The 17,843-nt window shown below is 41.8% G+C and overlaps 4 protein-coding genes across 5 annotated transcripts; 2 read left to right on the top strand and 2 right to left on the bottom strand.

Annotated features, from left to right (window-relative positions):
* The first annotated feature begins 2,307 nt into the window (after positions 1 to 2,307).
* LOC134031482 (endonuclease domain-containing 1 protein-like) lies at positions 2,308 to 4,679 on the top strand. 2 transcript variants are annotated; one of them, XR_009931922.1, is made up of 3 exons: positions 2,308 to 2,749; positions 3,461 to 4,472; positions 4,514 to 4,679. XR_009931922.1 is itself a non-coding variant. In XM_062475114.1 (2 exons), exons 1-2 carry the CDS (start codon positions 2,486 to 2,488, stop codon positions 4,079 to 4,081), a joined length of 885 nt encoding a protein of 294 aa, XP_062331098.1. In that variant the 5' UTR covers positions 2,308 to 2,485; the 3' UTR covers positions 4,082 to 4,679. The 2 variants fall into 2 exon arrangements, 1 of the variants encoding a protein (XP_062331098.1); XM_062475114.1 differs by having other exon boundaries at positions 3,461 to 4,679.
* On the bottom strand, positions 4,578 to 5,923 carry apnl (actinoporin-like protein). Its single transcript, XM_062475115.1, has 3 exons — positions 5,790 to 5,923; positions 5,450 to 5,572; positions 4,578 to 5,194 (listed from the first exon to the last, which is right to left on the bottom strand). Exons 2-3 carry the CDS (start codon positions 5,551 to 5,553, stop codon positions 4,744 to 4,746), a joined length of 555 nt encoding a protein of 184 aa, XP_062331099.1. The 5' UTR covers positions 5,554 to 5,572; positions 5,790 to 5,923; the 3' UTR covers positions 4,578 to 4,743.
* Positions 5,924 to 6,443: 520 nt separating this feature from the next.
* LOC134031824 (DELTA-sagatoxin-Srs1a-like) lies at positions 6,444 to 7,968 on the bottom strand. Its single transcript, XM_062475549.1, has 3 exons — positions 7,845 to 7,968; positions 7,330 to 7,460; positions 6,444 to 7,054 (listed from the first exon to the last, which is right to left on the bottom strand). The coding sequence occupies exons 2-3, from the start codon at positions 7,431 to 7,433 to the stop codon at positions 6,628 to 6,630; spliced, it is 531 nt and encodes a 176-aa protein (XP_062331533.1). The 5' UTR covers positions 7,434 to 7,460; positions 7,845 to 7,968; the 3' UTR covers positions 6,444 to 6,627.
* A 4,396-nt stretch (positions 7,969 to 12,364) lies between these two features.
* On the top strand, positions 12,365 to 16,438 carry LOC134031332 (C1q-related factor-like). The gene is made up of 2 exons (XM_062474925.1): positions 12,365 to 13,262; positions 15,326 to 16,438. The coding sequence occupies exons 1-2, from the start codon at positions 12,627 to 12,629 to the stop codon at positions 15,503 to 15,505; spliced, it is 816 nt and encodes a 271-aa protein (XP_062330909.1). The 5' UTR covers positions 12,365 to 12,626; the 3' UTR covers positions 15,506 to 16,438.
* The last annotated feature ends 1,405 nt before the right edge of the window (positions 16,439 to 17,843 follow it).

Genomic DNA, 17,843 nt, shown 5'->3' with positions numbered 1-17,843 from the left:
GTTTATTCTTTAATCACTGTATTCTTTTATTTTTTCGTACAAACAAGCAGACCTCCTGGCCATTCATTTGATACTATATCTGGACAAAATGTCAGCCTTCTGGACACTGGCAATTCTTTTGATATGACAGCTCTGGAAAAAATTAAGAGAATACTGTATCTTTTTCTTTGCTTTCCAAAAACATTTAGAAGGAACATTTTGAGTGAAGAACAGAAGGGTTCAATTTAAAAGAACCACTGCAAGTTGAACCCTTCTGCTCCTCATAAAGTTTCCTTTATTGGAAAGGAAAGAAGGTGCAAGGTGGTCTAACTTTTTCCAGAGCTGTATATCTGGACAAAATGTCAGCCTTCTGGACATGGCATGTACACTGATTTTCAACTTCTACATCAAATGGGGTGGAAATGCCACTATGAGGCAAGCCTGTGTTATGAATATAAATCGTAGAAATAAAGTGGTAGTATTAAAAACAAATGTAGTTATACAAATGTCTGTATGTGCTTCATTAGATCATGGTTGAGGTTACGTAAGGTTAGGTAAGGTTAGGAAAGGTTAGGTAAGGTTAAGGGTTCACATCTGGGTTAGGGTTGAATTATTAATATAACCTGTATCCAATCTGACAACCCGCCTTTACAACTCAGATCCTATATTCTTCTGTATTCTGGTGCCTCCAGTTCTTTGTTGTCTCTGAGTGGTTGATGTTGTCACCTCTTTGATTGTCCATATTTGTTATTTTAAACAGTTCAATAATCAACTGCGGTAGCACAAAACTACAGGACTCACCCTAACCTTAACCTTGCATATACACTGTAAATCTTGGGTCATCTTACGGTTAGGATATGTGGTGGAATTTTAGGACTTATAGGAATATCGTTACAATGTATGTGTTTTATAAGCAGTGATCTATAAGTTTCTTTGTTATAGACAGTGAATGTAGGATGTATGCTCTGTAGGATGGGTTTAGCAGTTGGTCTTAAGGTATTTATGATGCCTAACTAAGAAGCCAGAGGCATGAAGGTTGGGGGATTCTTGAGTTCCTGTGGCCTAAAGGGAGCTGACCTTTTGGCCAAGGAGATTGTGTCCTGTGTCCTGTTTGTGTTCCATTAACCATTTGTTTTAAGTTTATATAAGGCAGGGCTTTATGGTTGTTCTCCACCACTCTCTCAAACGACCTGTAGGTTACATCTGCATGTCTTTCGCTATGACGGGTCCAGAGTACTCTGTTAATTTTTAAGTTGTACAAACTAAATAAATTGTACTGAAACCGCCATCTTGACTATTCAGATCTACACAGTGCCACTTGAATTCTTCCATTACAGATATTATGTTGAGACAGCCCTCACTCTGCTTATCATTCCTCTCTCAGTCCTCATTCCCTACATTCCTTTTCCTGTTGCCAACACAAGTTTGATAAACATATTTAACAGTGCATGTGCTACATTTAGCAGACGCTCTTATCCAGAGCTATTTACAGTAAGTACAGGGACATTCCCCCGAAGCAAGTAGGGTGAAGTGCCTTGCCCAAGGACACAACGTCATTTTGCACAGCCGGGAATCGAACTGGCAACCTTCAGATTACTAGCCCGATTCCCTAACCGCTCAGCCACCTGATATTTTGATCCCAGTTTGGATTCCTTGTTTTTGTTCTCTCGGAGACCTGATTAACCCTCGTGCTGCCTTCGGGTCACATGACCCAAAGGTTCATAACGAACCATTGTTGTGTTTACCCAATTTTACCCAATACAAAAACAAATAAAAATAATTTTCTTTTAACCATTCCAATGTGGGGGGTCTGAGACAGCCCGACAGTTAAAAGAAAATGCTTCACTTTGTTTTTGTATGAGGTAAATTTGTCGCAATACGACGGTGGGTCACAATGACTGATGGGTCAGAATGACCCGAAGATAACACAAGGGTTAAAATAACTCTTATTTTTGACATCCTCTGCATGTGATTCCTTCACTCACACTATTTCTGTTGTGTTAAATGTAGACTTCTTATGTTTTCTTGAAACTCAGATTGAGAGATGGCAAACTTCCTCTTTCACTGAGAGTCACAACCTTTTAAGGAGTGAGTTATTTTTCCAAAACGGAAGCTAGCTAGTTTTAGTTATCTTCCGTTACCTAGCAACCTAGCATAATACTCGTAGCAATGCTACTACCTGCTAGTGTTACTTGTTAGCCTCCTAATTGTAAATGTTGAAGCCATACTAAAGCGTTTGTCATATAGTTTTTGTCTATCGGAAAATAGTCGGTTGGAATGTTCAGAATCACACATGTGTGACGGTAGTCCTTAACGGGTTAATAAGGAAGCAACAGTGAAAGCAACAACAACAAAACTTTGCGTCACATGTTTCAAAGTGTCGTTCCTTCAATCTACATTGTGGCAGCTACAACATGCATCCTCGCTAAGTTACTACTGTAGTTCAGCATTAGATGGTTCATTGGACCTTGTGTCTTGAAAGTAGGGGAAAAATAAGGACCACACCATGGGTTTTACCCTTTTGACTTTGACATGTTTCTGGTCCTTGTGCCTAGCTGACGTTGGTGAGTTTACTCCATGTTTGCAGTTCTTCTACAAGTCCTGGCCACCAAAAGGGCTACAGGGGACCCCTATCTGCCAGCGCTATGAGAACATCTATCACTTTGCCACGCTGTACAGCCGACCACGCCGCTCACCTTGGTTCTCTGGCTACGTCTTCACCCAACCATATGGAAAGAGGCCTTCATCAAACTGGAAGTTTGAGCCGCAGGTAAGGAAAGCAAAACTGCTCAGCTCTATCGTAGCAAGATGTGGTAGCTTATATGACATGAGTAACATTACATCCAAACTAGCATTTTAACAAGCTGTAAAGCTGAACCTTATGATGGCAAATCCCTAATAACATTCTGCACCAAAGAACTTGTATATTACATTTTGTACAAAAGTACATATTGTACTTTTGTTTCAAGTAGTCCACTAGTAGTTGTAGTGTATGCTCATTACTGTAGTAGTAGTTAACGTGACTGTTTACTGTTGAATATTAACAACAAAGTATTGCAATGGCGCAGTGGAGTTTATGTCATTATAATGGGGAAAAAAGTTTAAACTTCTTTTCAGCTGAAAAGAGGAAGTGTGCTTTAGAAAGAGGACGAAAGAATAGTCAGCATGTTAACAACTCATTCAGATAATAAATGGAAATGGAAATAAAATAGTCGAGAATTATATATAGTATGTAGTACATATTCTGTATATTCATTGAAGCATTATATTATTACTTTATATTTGTCATGTAAGTATGTTACATTTCACATTCGGAACTACAAGACATCGTACAGGTGTAGGATTTTACAGGTCCAACATTTCTCAGATTAAGATAAAGTCCAAAGACTGTTCAACTGAATTGGACATTGAGTTTACTGTTGACAAGCTTTGGGACCTGTTTATGATATCACTGAGTCCTCTCTCTGTTTAACCCCCTCAGCTAGCCTACAGTAAAGACGACGGTAACATGATACCCTTTCCTCCTGGGCCACTGGACCAGAACGTGGTGGAGAGCCAGGCGGTCGAGCATGACTACATCAATTCAACTTACACACGTGGTCACCTCAACCCCTCCCTCCACCACCACGATCACGAGGACCGCTCTTCCACCTTCACCCTGACCAACACTGTACCACAGACCCACGGCTCCAACAGTGGGCCTTGGGCGGACCTGGAGCAACACGTCAACCATACAATGAGCTCCTACTGCCTGGGCGAGGCCTTCATCGTGACGGGCATCATCCCGTATCAGAAGGAGGAGCACTGGCTCAAGGATCATCGGGTGGCTGTGCCAGAGTACCTCTGGTCTGCCTACTGCTGCCTCGACTCCAGCAAGAGTCTGCCCGGGAACCTCACCGAGATGTTTCCGACCTATGCTGCCATTGGACGGAATGACCCGAACAGCACAGAGGAGATTGTGCCTGTCGATAGGGGAGCTCACAAAGACATATTGGGATATGATGTGAGGAGAATGTCATTGGATACATTGGAGATGTACTTGAAGGAAAGGTTTGGTTCTGTTGTGAGTGTCTTCTATGAGAAGTGTTCCAAGTTGGAATGAAAATGTTCATATACTCAATATATTGTATTTAACTGAGGATTAATATTCCATACAGTTAAATTAAACTTAATTCAATTAAATTCACTTTATTATTAATATGTTCATTTTGATTTAGCGTTTTCTTTGTAAAATCATACACAAATGCATGTCGACTTACTCAAGTGCTCAGACTCTATACTGTTGTTCACCACTAGAGTGCATCCTTCTGTTGTGCATGTAAAGGAAATTATACAGGATCTAAAAATGCACGTTTCACTTTCATCGTTCCTTTAATTTGTTGAGGAACGACTCAGAAAACAGAAGGAACTTAAAATGTAATCATTTGAAGAAGTACTGTCTAGTTTTTGATCCTTTTTTTACACATTTATATTGCACATTTTTCAGATGTTTTGTGTCACATTAGTATTCCAAATCTTATAATTTTTGTCCTAGATATTATTATACTCACTTTAATTTTTGGTTTTTGTCTTAAAATGAATGCCCAAAAACATTGTAATGTAAGACCATCTCTTTTTATTGTCAGTACGTTTGAAATTTAGACAAAAATAACAAATGAATCTCATCTTTCAGATTATGCAATAAAATATTCTTAACATTAGTGTCATAAGCGGTGCTCTTACATTGATGGTAATGTTTAAAGTGATTGCATTTAATACCAGTGATTAGTATTGTTGATTAAGTGAAGGGGTGAAGAGCTTGTCCCACACTTCCACCTTCATCATTGCTCTGCCCATAGGAGACATGGTGGCTTTGATGTCCAAGTAGTTGCCTTCATAGGTGATGCTTGAGCCTCGCGCCTCCTCCCTGACAAAGCCCTTCTGCTCCTTGTTGTAGTACATCTCTTTGTACAGAGCCTCGTTGCACTCTTTGCCTTTTCCGAAAATGCCGACGGCAAACCAGTTCTTGTACATGTTATAGTCGTAGGGCACGGAGAACATGATAGCCACGGTCTCGATGTAACCGTTCTGTGTCTTCTCAAAGAGGTCATAGGTCATGACCCCCACGCTGCCTGTGGCCTTGGCGCTGTCCTTGCTGAAGCTGCACACCTCGGTCTTCAGCGGTCGCACTGTGGGCTGTGGTGGGCTGTGAGTGCATCCATTCTCCAAGAAAACTCTTGGTAACAGGAAATACTTTTTGGATTAATAAGGGAATTCAATTGCCACGGGTGTTTGTTTGCACATTTCAAGTTATTTTTAGCTGAAGACTATGCAATTGTAAGACAAAATGCATTCCTAAACAATAGTTAACGATCATGGAAATGCAAAACAGGCTTCTACAAGAGAAAACTGGTTTATAAAAATGATTTTATCATCCCAGTATTTACTGTAGAAGTATTCACACAGTATTTCACAATGAGGCTGTGCTTACTTTGGGTTGAGCAGACAGTAGTTGTTGGTGAGGTTGGTAATTTCAATGGTAACGTTCCTGCTACTGGTCATATTGACAGCCACAGACTCCGCTGATTCACTCATGTTTGTAAGGAAGAGAGGACTAGGACGTGAAAGAAAGGGCACACAAATGAGCTTTCAACCTGCGGTAGAACAGCTTTGCTATGAACGCTATAAGATCTTGCTGTCTATTCTGACGTACAATGCTATAATGAATAGTCTGTTAAAACATAATTTGAAGTCCTGTAAAAGCCTGTAAAAGTTGCCCAGGTCAAAAAACTGTTGAAACTGGAAAGTTGATTAACAGAGGTTAAACTCACCTGATCAGCCTTATTAGTATACTGCTCCCTGTTATACCGCTTTGAAATAGAGGAATCACTCCTCAAGTCAAGTATGATTTTCGTTCCAAAACTGTCTACACCCAAAACACGCCTTCTCATCCTCTGCTACCCCTCCCTCCATTGCATAAGTACATACCTGTCACGCAGGTATGTCATTGTTTCTTTTGCATCAACCCACACACCACACCCAAACGTTTTTTGTTAGAAACCTCACGTAATAACAGATACATTGAGAATGGATGCCCATTACACACAAACTTAAACTCCAGAAATGAAGGCTTTGTTTGATTATAATTGTCTAATTTTATTTTTTAAGCAAGAAATTATGTAAAAATATATGATTTTATAAGTACACATATACATAGGTACATATGCAACACATGCCATGTGGTAGAGTCATGAACTGAGATAAATATCATATACTTGTGTGTGCACAACATGAGGGCGTCATTTTTTAAATGTTATTTATGAATAGCTTTAAATGCTGCAAATACTTCTGGTTTGTGCAGGATTTCTACAGTAACGTTTATGGAGTAATTGGAACTTATGCAGCTTGTCTGTGTATTTTGGACTTTATTCAGATTTATTTGTCAAAACACAAGAAAACAAAGAATAAGATCACACAGGCATATGTTAGTTCCAGAATATTTTTATTTGGAATACACAGAATTTGGACAGAATAAAGCAAAGTGCAATGCATTTGACAATCTAGCAAGACAAAACTTCTTGGCAACCCTGTAGGCCTGTATAGAAAAATCTGTGTTGTTCAACATAATGATGACATCTGTGATATATTGTTTCTCACACCATTCACCTATTAACCCATCTTGTCGTACAGCTCCAGCTTGATGATAGCCTTGCCTATGTTGGACATGGTTGCCCTCATGTCCACCATCCTCCCTGCGTAGTGCACGCCCGAGCCAATGGCCTCGTAACGCTTGAAGTTGGTGAAGTCCTTCTCATAGTACATGTGTTTGTAGAGCTTCTCGTCACAGGCGCGCGTGTGCTCGAAGAAGCCCAAGCCCAGCCAGTTCTTGTAGATGTTGTAATCGTAGGGCACCGAAAACATGACGGACACAATCTCGTTGCAGCTGCGGGTGCGCATGTCGAAGAGCTCGTAGGTGAGCACGCCCACGGCGCCGGTTGCTGTGTCGTCGTCCTTGGTGAAGGAGCAGACCTCGGTCTTCATGGTCCGAACGGTGGGCTGAGGGGGGTTGAAGGTGTAGCCACTGGACATGTAGACCCTGTGTGTGTGTGTGTGTGTGTGTGTGTGTGTGCGCGAAAGAGAGAGAGAGAGAGAGAGAGAGAGAGAGAGAGAGAGAGAGAGAGAGAGAGAGAGAGAGAGGGAATGACAGAAAGAGAAGGAAAAGTGACCAACATATTAACAACACTTACATTCACTGAAGCTAGTGAAGGAGAATAATAACAGAGATTTTATTGAATCATAACTGTAAAATAGGTATGTCTTTTCCTTAACGTACGCATCATAGTCATACATTAAGCAGAAATGAGCTCTTACTTAGGGTTCACCAGACAGTAGCTTGAGCTAACATTGGTGATCTCAATGGTGCAGTTGCGGTTGGTGGTTAAAGTAGCAGAATGGGACTCTGCAGTTTCAGGCATGATGGTAGCAGTTGGTGTATGTAACTACTGTGGACACATGCACACACACTTGTATATCAACCAAATGGTAAAGTCAAGATAAAGGAATTTACCACAATACTGAACTAGGCTGTCTATCAGTCTGGTAAAAGTAGCAAATACTGTACATAATGTTGTAATTATAGTAGTTTACAGTATGGGTGACAATCAGACAACTAAATGATTCATGTTGGTTTGTGCCATTCAGCTTGAGAATGTTATCTTTAAATCTGTACATCAGTACACAGTACTTGCAGTATTATACTTTACCACATATTTATTGTTAAATTGTTTCACAATGTCCAACAAACTGTTCTAAAATATTGTGGTTAAGCCACTGCAACAATCCAAAATGTCATAAAACAATCGCTAACACAGCTAGAAGAGACTTACCTTGCCAGAAATGTCTCTGAGATAATGCAGTCCTCTGAAAATATCCACAGGCGAGACCAACTCGTCAAGTCTACAGTCACACCCACACTTACAGAACACACCTATAGGTGTGCTTCAACAGACATTTTAGATTTTAGAAGCCCACATACATACATAATTCTATCTCGAATGCATTTTACAAGGTTACTACAGAAGTAAAGGTTCCTGTTAGTTAAATATAATTAATCAATTTTACATAAATTGTCAGAAATTGTCTATTTTTATGTACTTTCCCTCAAAACCAACACATAAAACACATATACACATAAACAACAGTATATTTCTTTATTTCATTAGCTCAAGGATGAACAATTCCATCAATAACAGTTTATTGGTTTGATTTGAGTATGCATACGGATTTTGTACTGTAATTTACGAAGAGCTTCCCTCCAAATACTTGTTGTATGTTTTACAAATTCATAGTTCCAGGTAGTTGCAGAAGGAAGAGGCAAAACCTTTTAAGCAAGTATAAATTACCAAAATGTGAGACACTACTAAAAGTTGTGCAATAAAGTGGAAAAATACCGCACCCAACCAGACACTGATGGATCTAGTGTATTGCAGTGGTTGCCAGGGGATAAACCTGAAAACCTAGTTGCATAATTGTCCATTGCTTAACAAAACAAAAATGTGTTTTGACAAGATAGGTTGTGGTCACTGTAGATTCCCTTGAGGGTGGGAAAATGAACCAGCCTTCATTCATCTAATGTGCTCGAAATAAAGGAACTGTTCTGAGAGGAGAAACGTCTATGATGTCACCACATAATAGAAATCACACACACCTACCAGAGTGTGGTGTGTGTACTTTGGAGACAGTGGTAGTATCCACCCATAATTAAACGTTTTGACCAACAGTCCTGACTTAGCTGATCCCTGTTCACGTTGTTTTCAGATCAACGAGTTGCTAAACAGGAAATAATCAGTTTAGCACCCTGTTAGGATACTCTGTGAAATGCAACATTTTGTAAAGTAAGTCACTTTAACAGATTGACTGTCTCCCTGTGCTGTTCCCTTGAATTACCACAATAGAAATCTGCCTCTTACTCAACCGTAAACCCCGTCATCAGACAGCTGTCTTTCACTGCCCAACTGCCCTAAACATCCAAAAGAATAATCTCACACAGACGTAAGCATGCAGGATATAAACCTATCTTGATTGTTTGTGGGTGTGGTGTGGTGTTGAAGGTTTTGAGGGGGATGTCCTTTGCTTAGGGACTACGTTCAGGGGCGGTTTTTGGCACGGGCGGACCGGGCAGCCGCCCGGGGCGGCATTTTTTCATGTCACTTGGGGGGCGCACGAGCATAAAATAAATAAATAAAAATCTCTGCGCCGCGAAGCGGTTTTCTCTTTTCTATCATTTCACTGTGTGGGGAATTGGCAAATTGGCGCCCCCTTCAGGCAGCTGCAGGCACCCCTGCTTGCTGAGAAGGTGCCGTGCACAGAAGCTGTGTGAAAAAAGGGGAGAGGGACAGACTGCTCATCTGACTGGGTCTCCCAAATGGAACGGACAATTCATAATATTATAAATATAGGCCTAAAGTTCCTGCACATTTTTGTTTTTTTTTAATTGTGTGAAATGGCGAATTAAAACAAAATGGGTATAGGCTAACTCTTACGTTTGTTAGCCTTTTTGCTATGATGCTTGCTATGCAACAACAATATTTCGGTTTTAACTCAACAAACACGAGATAACATTTCACCATAATAGTGTGCTTTGCAACAAAACTGTAACAAGTTCAGTTATTATTCATTTTCATTATTTAGGTTAGGCCCTGTAATTAGCCAACGGAATTTTCAAATCTGTAGGTAGTTTCAAAGACGAACATTTGCTATTTGCTACAACTATATTTCGTGACAAAGTATAGTTTAATGTCATAACTAAAAGTGTTCCTCCCTAAAAGTTATATTAATATAACATGTAATAACAGACATTTAGCGTGTAAGGGCATGTTTATGTAACCCTCCTATTATGTTTGGTATCAATTTGACCCCAGGCTGTTTTAGCTGTATAGAACATAATCGGTCTTACCACAACAGCCTTTTGATTTCAATGGAGCGAAGGGCGTCTCGCCCTGGGTGTAATTCAATGTAGAACCGCCACTGACTACGTTATCCTTCTGGAATCCTCCTATCCACTCCCACGCGTCTCTGAGTCTCGTCAGGCCACCGTGTTGAGTCAACCACCGCTAGCTCCTCGCTGGGTCTCAAACTACCTCCAGCGGTTGACACAGCCTTGATTTTTGGTCCCGGAGTTGCAGAAACCAAGTCACTATGTTTCTTTACTTACACAGCTAAGAGAAGTGAGAGATATGTCTAATCAAAGATGTGTCACACCAGATGACAGCATTTTTAGTTGGTTGTGTTGGTTGTGATTTTTACTGATGTTTCAGTCTCTGTGTGTCTTTTTGATGCATTTGAGATGTATATTGTTTGAACAGGATCTTTAGTATGCTATTACTATTATGAAATTACTTTCCCCTTTTGGGAGGCTCCCTAAAGGTTTAGTTAGGCTTTTCTTTGTCTATTTTCACAAACCTCCTTTCCTCCTTTGTTTCTTCCTTTGTTTTCCCCTAAAGTTTCCTCTTTAATTCAGTCTGCCCTTTTGCCCCTCTCAGGCCTATTTATCAATCAATCACTCACTCACTCACTCACTCACTCACTCACTCTCTCTCTCTCTCTCTCTCTCTCTCTCTCTCTCTCTCTCTCTCTCTCTCTCTCTCTCTCTCTCTCTCTCTCTCTCTCTCTCTCTCTCACACTGGTCATCCCACATTTGTCTTTAAGTTCCCTCACATAGCCAAAAACATGCAGGGTGTAAAGACATCTTCTTTTGTTTTTTTCTTCTGTAGATCGTTACTTTGCTGTCCTTACTTGGGTTAGTATATACGCTCTTCTCCTCTTTCAAGAGCGGTTCCATTACATTTGGAGCACACTAGATGATTGAATGGTGGTTGGATACAACAACCTAAAAAGGGAGTCTTCTGAGACTAACACCTCCCTCACTAAATATCCTTGTTCTATTATGCAACAAACACATATGTTTCCAGTCTTATCCCCTTTCTTGCCTGTGTATTCTCATTATCTCTCTCCTCCCCTCTAGCATGATCCTTCCTCCCTCCTTCCTCCCTCCTTCCCTCCCTCCAGTTGATGGTATTGTGCTACCTTTCCCTTATCCTACAGATACCTTATGTTCTCCACTACATCAATATATTAAAGATATGTTTCATTGTAGTTGAAAATTATTTCGAATTCATTTTGGCCAATTTCCTTTTCATTGGAATATAAAACATGCAATGGCTAAATGTAATGGTATTTTTTACAAGCTGTACTAATGCACATACTAAGGCGATACTAAGGCTTTAAAAACCTTCTTCAGGGAGAGGCAGTTTTAAATACAGAGCAAAATCTGTACAGGACACACCAGTGTACTGGCTTGTTATACTGGGGGTTGGGTTTTGGACAGCATTGAAGGTTCCAGAAGGTTGCAGCTATGAGACAGACCACTGATCTCTGGCATTGCTCCAGTATAGTCTCACCCCAAATGTGCCCAATAACATGCAGCCCTTGACCTTGACCTCACTTAGAAACTTATTGAAAAATGTGGTAACACTTTATTAGACTGCCCAGTTTTTGATTGTAATTACCAGCTATATAGATATGAATGGATAGTATTTATTGAATCATAATGATTATGTAAGTACTGAATAAGAGATAGGTATTTACTTGTACCTGTACTCCAAAAATAAATGTACTCTTGTACTGTGGATTTAGATCATAATTTTTATCTAAATCTAAAACAAAGCAAGCACTCGACACCTGATCCTTGAGACTGGTAAACCAGAATGACTCCAATTCCAGCAGTGACTTTAAACTCATACTTCAGTATCTATCCTATTGACTGTGGATAGTCGTTCTTTGATTTGAATGTAGTAGACATAATAGAACAAAACCTGAGAAAAATAAAATCTTTATAAACTGCATGTCATTTCAAGAAGATGAGACTAAAAAAAATCAAATAGCTACAAAAATGCTTACATCAGTTTGAAATGCGGTATGTCCCTGACACCCTATCAGTTTGAATGATATCATTTGAACAGTGAAGGGTCACTTTACCCTGCTTGATTGGCTCCTTTTGATGATCGCATTTCAAATGTCTCCCCCTTCTCTCTCTCTCTCTCTCTCTCTCTCTCTCTCTCTCTCTCTCTCTCTCTCTCTCTCTCTCTCTCTCTCTCTCTCTCTCTCTCTCTCTCTCTCTCTCTCTATTTCTTTCTCTCCCTCCCCGTCTTTCCTCACTCTCTCTTTTTCTTGCTTTCCCCCCATTCCTGAGTCATATGCATTCGAGTGAGGCACTAGTGCGAGCGCATGTTAGTCCTTCTCTCTTCTCTTGCATACTTCCTTTTTTTCTCTCTCACTTGCTCACTCCACCACTCACCCACCCCCTCTCTCTCTCCTTCTGATCACTGTCTTCCCTGCCTTCCCTCCCTCTTTGCTCGTCTTCCACTTCCACACACACACATACAAACAAGCCCTGCACCCACTCACTCCATCACACAGCGCCCGCTCCTCTCTCTCTCCCCGCGTCTCTCCAGGCTCCTCTCGCGTGTCTCCTGATCACAGGTGGACATTGCAGCCACCCACTCCCAGCAGTCACCATTTCCGCCCCGGAGAGCTCCACGCTGGCAGCACAGCCCCTTCCCCGGCTGAGCATTGGGAGGAAGACCCTGGTGGCGGCCGCCGTGGGGGTCATGCTGGTCCTGATCCTTGTGGTCCTCATCCCGGTGTTGGTCAGCTCCGTGGGGACTGGCGTCGCTGATGCCAGCCACTATGAGATGTTGGGCACCTGCCGTATGGTCTGTGACCCCTTTCTGGACACAGGTACGGGGACCGGCACAGGTGCAGCAACCGCCACGGCCACCACAGACCTCCAGACTGAGAAGGCAGACAACAACGCCCTCGGCGACCACAGCATCGGACCTCCGTTGCCTACCTATGGAGCCAATGGGCCGCAGGGGAAGCCAGGACTACCGGGGAAACCAGGACCCCCAGGACCACCTGGAGAGCCAGGACCACCTGGACCCAAGGGCCCGCCAGGGGACGAGGTCAGGAAGGGGATACTCGGCCTAGGGGGCAAGGGGGCCATCAGCGCGGCCACTTACAGCAACACGCCCCGGGTGGCGTTTTTTGCCGGACTGCGTAACCCGCAGGAAGGCTACGACGTCCTGCGCTTCGACGACGTGGTCACTAATCTGGGGGATAACTTTGTGGGCTCGACAGGCAAGTTCACCTGCAAGATTCCTGGCACCTACTTTTTCATCTACAATGTGCTAATGCGAGGAGGAGATGGCACCAGCATGTGGGCGGACCTGATAAAGAACGGCCTGGTGGGTGATATGTTCACTACAATGCACACATTTTATACTTGCGTTAAATTGGGTGAAATTTGTTATCAAGCATTTACAGTCGATGTGTATCATTTTTTCACTTTTGTTTTGCACAAAAATGTACTTACGGAGCCAGACTACAGACATTACATATCCTAATTGAATCTATTAACCTTTAGTCAGTGCCATAGAAAACTTCTGACACAAGCTATTATATTAGGTCATGAGTCTGGTATCTCTACATTCTGGTTTGTGGATCAATTTCCTTTCCTTTCAATCAAGTCAAGAGGTTACCTAATTTGAATTCAGGTTATGAGTGGAAATCATGCTCCCTGGCCTTTCCCTCAACCTAATTTGAAAAAAACAATTAACTAATATGATTACCTATATTAGAAGTGACCTTCACCCTGAAACCCCTATTGAAAAGAATCAAAGCATTTGACAAGTACTGTATAATATTGTGGAATAGTGGCACTTTTCACATTCATCGGGTCGTAAACAAAACCATCCATGTCATGCTTCCGAGCTTGCCCGGAACTCCCTTACAGTTACATGCAATGACAGTGCACAGCGGCAAGCTGCCAACTCTCGCATCTCGTGCTTCATCCATGTGTTTACACATGGATGAAGCTCACTAGTCACCATGAAGTGAATATCAACAGAGCACTACTATCTCAGCTCCACACACATCAGAGAACCCCCCCAAGCACAGTTCAGTTCAGAGCAGGTGCTCTTTGAAATGAACCATAGTCAGCTGCACGAGCTGTTAAGGATTTGACCCGTGTCTTATAATATTTGCAACCTTTGATTTCCAGCCAGTGTGGTTCTCATCTTCCTCCACGAGTGCTCCTGAGTCGGCTACTGTACTCACAGACCTTGTGACTTTAAGACAGTCAGCTGTATGTAACCTGTATGATAATCACCTGACATTATAGTTAATTAACCATTGTGCACACGATGTCTCTTGTAAGTCACTTGTAAGGTAGGCTATTAGCCTACTGCAATTTCAGTCACAGCGTCGGGTTCAAAGGCAGTAGACAACCACAGAGGCAGGGGAAGTTGAGGCATCCCTCTTATCCCTCTGACATCCATCATCATCCATCATCATCCATCATCATCCAGTCATCCTGACAACAGCCCCCTTAGCCCTCCAGGCCATGTGACATTTTACTTTCTTACTCACCCGGCACTAATTAAAATCCCATGCCGCCATTTTGCTTCTCACTTTGATGACACCCTAAGACTCTGGCTTGAGGGTAAATAACAGCTTCCTAAGAGTCCTGTGAAGTTACAATGTGGGACTTCTTAAAACCTGGAAGCCTAAATATTGCATTAGCCCAGACTTATGGATACTAGGTCTTTCGGTGCCTCTCTGGCTGGTTCAAGCTCCCTTCCAGTCAAAGTGTCACTTTTGTAGTCTCAAATGTGTGAAAGCAGTTAAGGCTCCCAGCTCTGGATTTAGCCTAGCTGTGATTTGAACTAATTAGACTACTTTTACACGTTCTCCTTCGTGTCAAAGTCGTTTTTTTCTCCTTCCAGATTTCCTAAGTTCAACCTTGAGACGTCTGACTGTAAGGAAACAGGATTAAGCAGAGGGGGCAAGTCCAATACAGCGGTCTGACTCAGTCTTGCGTTTTCAGTTGAGTCATAGGCATTATTCACCATGGAAGAAAAACATGGGATTTGCCATAGGGGACAGTTTTACACAAATATCCTTGTGCTTCAACTACATGTTCAGTCCACAACCCCCCAAAAATGGTTTATGCCAACAACAAAAAAATGCCATGCAAATGTGAGGGGGTGGTCATAAGAATGTAAGCAAACTGAACGATTATATTAGTGCTGAAGTTTCAAATCGCTTACTGCACGCATCATGCTTTTAAAACTGTTGCCATGTTTGATTGTATTCTTATTATTTGGATACTTTCCTTTTAAGGGTCTAAAAATGTTGCTTTACGTTGTGAATATCAACATAATAGAATAGGTTGTGGCTTTTTGTGTCTCGCCACCACCCCCCCACCCCCCCAACCCCGCAACCTTATCGCTCATCTCTTTTTTTCCAGGTCAGGGCCAGCGCCATTGCCCAAGACCAGGACCAGAGTTATGACTACGCCAGCAACAGTGTCATCCTGCATTTGGACGCCGGAGATGAGGTCTTCATCAAACTGGACGGGGGCAAAGCCCATGGGGGCAACAGCAACAAATACAGCACCTTCTCAGGGTTCATCCTCTTCGCTGACTGAAGACAGGAGGATGTGGGGGTCAAGGGTCAGGGCTGTAAGGCATTCACTTCCTGTCTCTCAGTTGTCGCCATCATGGGACAGGTAGATGTTGCCCCTAAGCACTGATACAGGGTCAGATTTATTTCAAACCACAACATGGATAAGATTAGGTAACTGGTCCTAGATCTGTGGTTAAAGGCAACCTCCTACCTCAAGCCAGTGTTATTTTTCTTCCATAACTGCATTTTGGAATGGGTCTGCATATTGTCATTGTGATGAATCAGGGATTCACTTAAGGAGGATGGTGTAATACTTATACCATATGTTGGCTGACATGACATTGCAAAGTGTAAAGAAGTACATGTTTTTGAAAGTTATGACGGAGGTCACTTATGACTGCATTGTCTACCTGCCAGATGCTACTCTACAGTGTACATAATATTTCAACCTTGGCCGTTTATTTAAGGTGATGTGCTTCAAGAACTCTAGACACAGTTTTTTGATTTGCCAATGTTGTGCCAAGTATGTTGTTTTTATCACTTATAAAGAAAGACTTGATTTGAATCCGAGCCTGTTAATCCTATGTTGTCTGATGAATTTGAAATGTTGTTACATCCCATAGTACTTGGCTCATTATTAGTGTATAACGTTGTAAATTGAATATTTAATGTGGAAACACCATACAAGCAATGTCTGTCTGTATGTTACTTGTTCAGTGTATATTGAAACTATAGCCATCAAGATATTGACGTACTAAGATGTTGTCACAAGTGAGTGAACCAAAGTGATGTTCAAGCGATCCATCTCAAAAGCTTGTGATTGGCCCATGCATGTATGTTTATTTTCATCAGTGTTGTGCATCTCAACTATGTTGATGTCAGTAAATGAACAACCAATAGATGGTAGCAAGCGTCAAGGGGCATTTCTGTTTGTTTTTATAACTCGTGCTTTAATTGTCCATGCCTTTTGGCAATAAATCTGATTGGATTTTCATTTGTTAGCTATTCCTCTCATGTGGCCGAGTTAATGTCACTTTCATTCATGTGGTCCGACTTATCAATTCGTCGGACGGTCTCGTCGCTCAACCTCTGTGGTTGGCATTCACTCACTCACGACGAGGGGGATGATAAGAAAGCACAGCAAGGGGCAATCAAACTAAGAAATGGAGAGAGGAGAGAGGGAGCCTCACAGCTGTGTTAAATGCCAAATGACTAAAGAGATAATTGCTTCTCACAATCAAAGGGGAGGGTGTTTTTTGCTCTTAATAGCTGTGGAGAATACGTGTTGAGATGCAAGGAGTGAGACAGAGGGAGGGACGGTGGTTAACAAACATTATGGCACAGCTTAGATCCTCATTTATGTTATCTGAGATGGCAAATTAGACAGTGATACAACCTCGGAAATAATAGTTGAAGACAGGGGAGCTGCCTAAAGGCTCCAGTTGTAAACTATAATCTTTGGTGCTGTTCCATGGGCACTTTGCTTTCTGTGCCTTAGTGACAACTATAACTTCAAAGTGAGTGAACTCACACCATAGGTACAATATATCAAGTATTGTTTGCCACATCCATTCAATGGGATGTGCAGTATTTCACTAATCCAGCTATTATCATGTGCACTTTTTTAAGTTTCATAATTTCAATCATTGTCACTTTACTCGTTCTAATACTAAAACTAAACTAAAATCGTTGGAAATCTCCATTCAAGTCTGAATGCAAAAACAAATTCTTAGAAAGAGAGTATAAGCATTCCATTTAAGACTAAGGCTCTGTTTGAATACTACATACATACTGCAGTATGAAGAGAGAGGCTAATCAGCCTCCAGCTCCAAGCTGCATCCTCAAAGTCTAAAGACAGCAGAATTCCTCTGGACACAATTAGGGCCGAGGTCCTTTTTCCATTGGAGAGGTCACATAACCCATAGGGGGACCCAAGACTGCAGAGACCTCTATCTTCTCACGGGGCATATGAGCACATCGTCAAATTAAAGACTTCATGTCACAATGTCAAAGGCAAATGCCCTGGGTCTGCCAGAGTAGCTTTTATCCCTGAAAGCATCAGAGCTGAACATTGGTGGCAAGCTGGCAACATCTGTACTTTTATGACTGCCTGCAGAACTTTGCTGATTCCACTACTCCAAACTGTGGGCTATTGTCAGAGAACGAATATGTCCAGCTACTTCACTATGAACACACACTATACATGTCACAGATTATCAATACAACAGACTACTGGCAGGTCTAACAGTAATAGAATGTTGTACGTAATCATAACACTGCAGTCTCCTCTTGCTGGCCCCATACAGTAATTAGCAAGGTTACCAACAGCCTTAGCAGTTGCTGCAAAGTCTTTGCAACAC

This window comes from Osmerus eperlanus, chromosome 12 (genome assembly GCF_963692335.1).
Source record: "Osmerus eperlanus chromosome 12, fOsmEpe2.1, whole genome shotgun sequence".
Lineage (NCBI taxonomy): Eukaryota > Metazoa > Chordata > Actinopteri > Osmeriformes > Osmeridae > Osmerus > Osmerus eperlanus.
The sequence above is the reverse complement of the archived record's forward strand: the minus strand, read 5'-3'. Positions and strand labels throughout refer to the sequence as shown.

Coding starts and splice junctions, on each gene's coding strand:
- LOC134031482 (XM_062475114.1), top strand. CDS start 2,486: ATGGGTTTTACCCTTTTGACTTTGACATGTTTCTGGTCCTTGTGCCTA. Junction 2,750..3,460: donor ACTGGAAGTTTGAGCCGCAG/GTAAGGAAAGCA, acceptor TAACCCCCTCAG/CTAGCCTACAGTAAAGACGA.
- apnl (XM_062475115.1), bottom strand. CDS start 5,553: ATGAGTGAATCAGCGGAGTCTGTGGCTGTCAATATGACCAGTAGCAGG. Junction 5,195..5,449: donor TACTGTCTGCTCAACCCAAA/GTAAGCACAGCC, acceptor CCTGTTACCAAG/AGTTTTCTTGGAGAATGGAT.
- LOC134031824 (XM_062475549.1), bottom strand. CDS start 7,433: ATGCCTGAAACTGCAGAGTCCCATTCTGCTACTTTAACCACCAACCGC. Junction 7,055..7,329: donor TACTGTCTGGTGAACCCTAA/GTAAGAGCTCAT, acceptor ACACACACACAG/GGTCTACATGTCCAGTGGCT.
- LOC134031332 (XM_062474925.1), top strand. CDS start 12,627: ATGCTGGTCCTGATCCTTGTGGTCCTCATCCCGGTGTTGGTCAGCTCC. Junction 13,263..15,325: donor ACCTGATAAAGAACGGCCTG/GTGGGTGATATG, acceptor CTTTTTTTCCAG/GTCAGGGCCAGCGCCATTGC.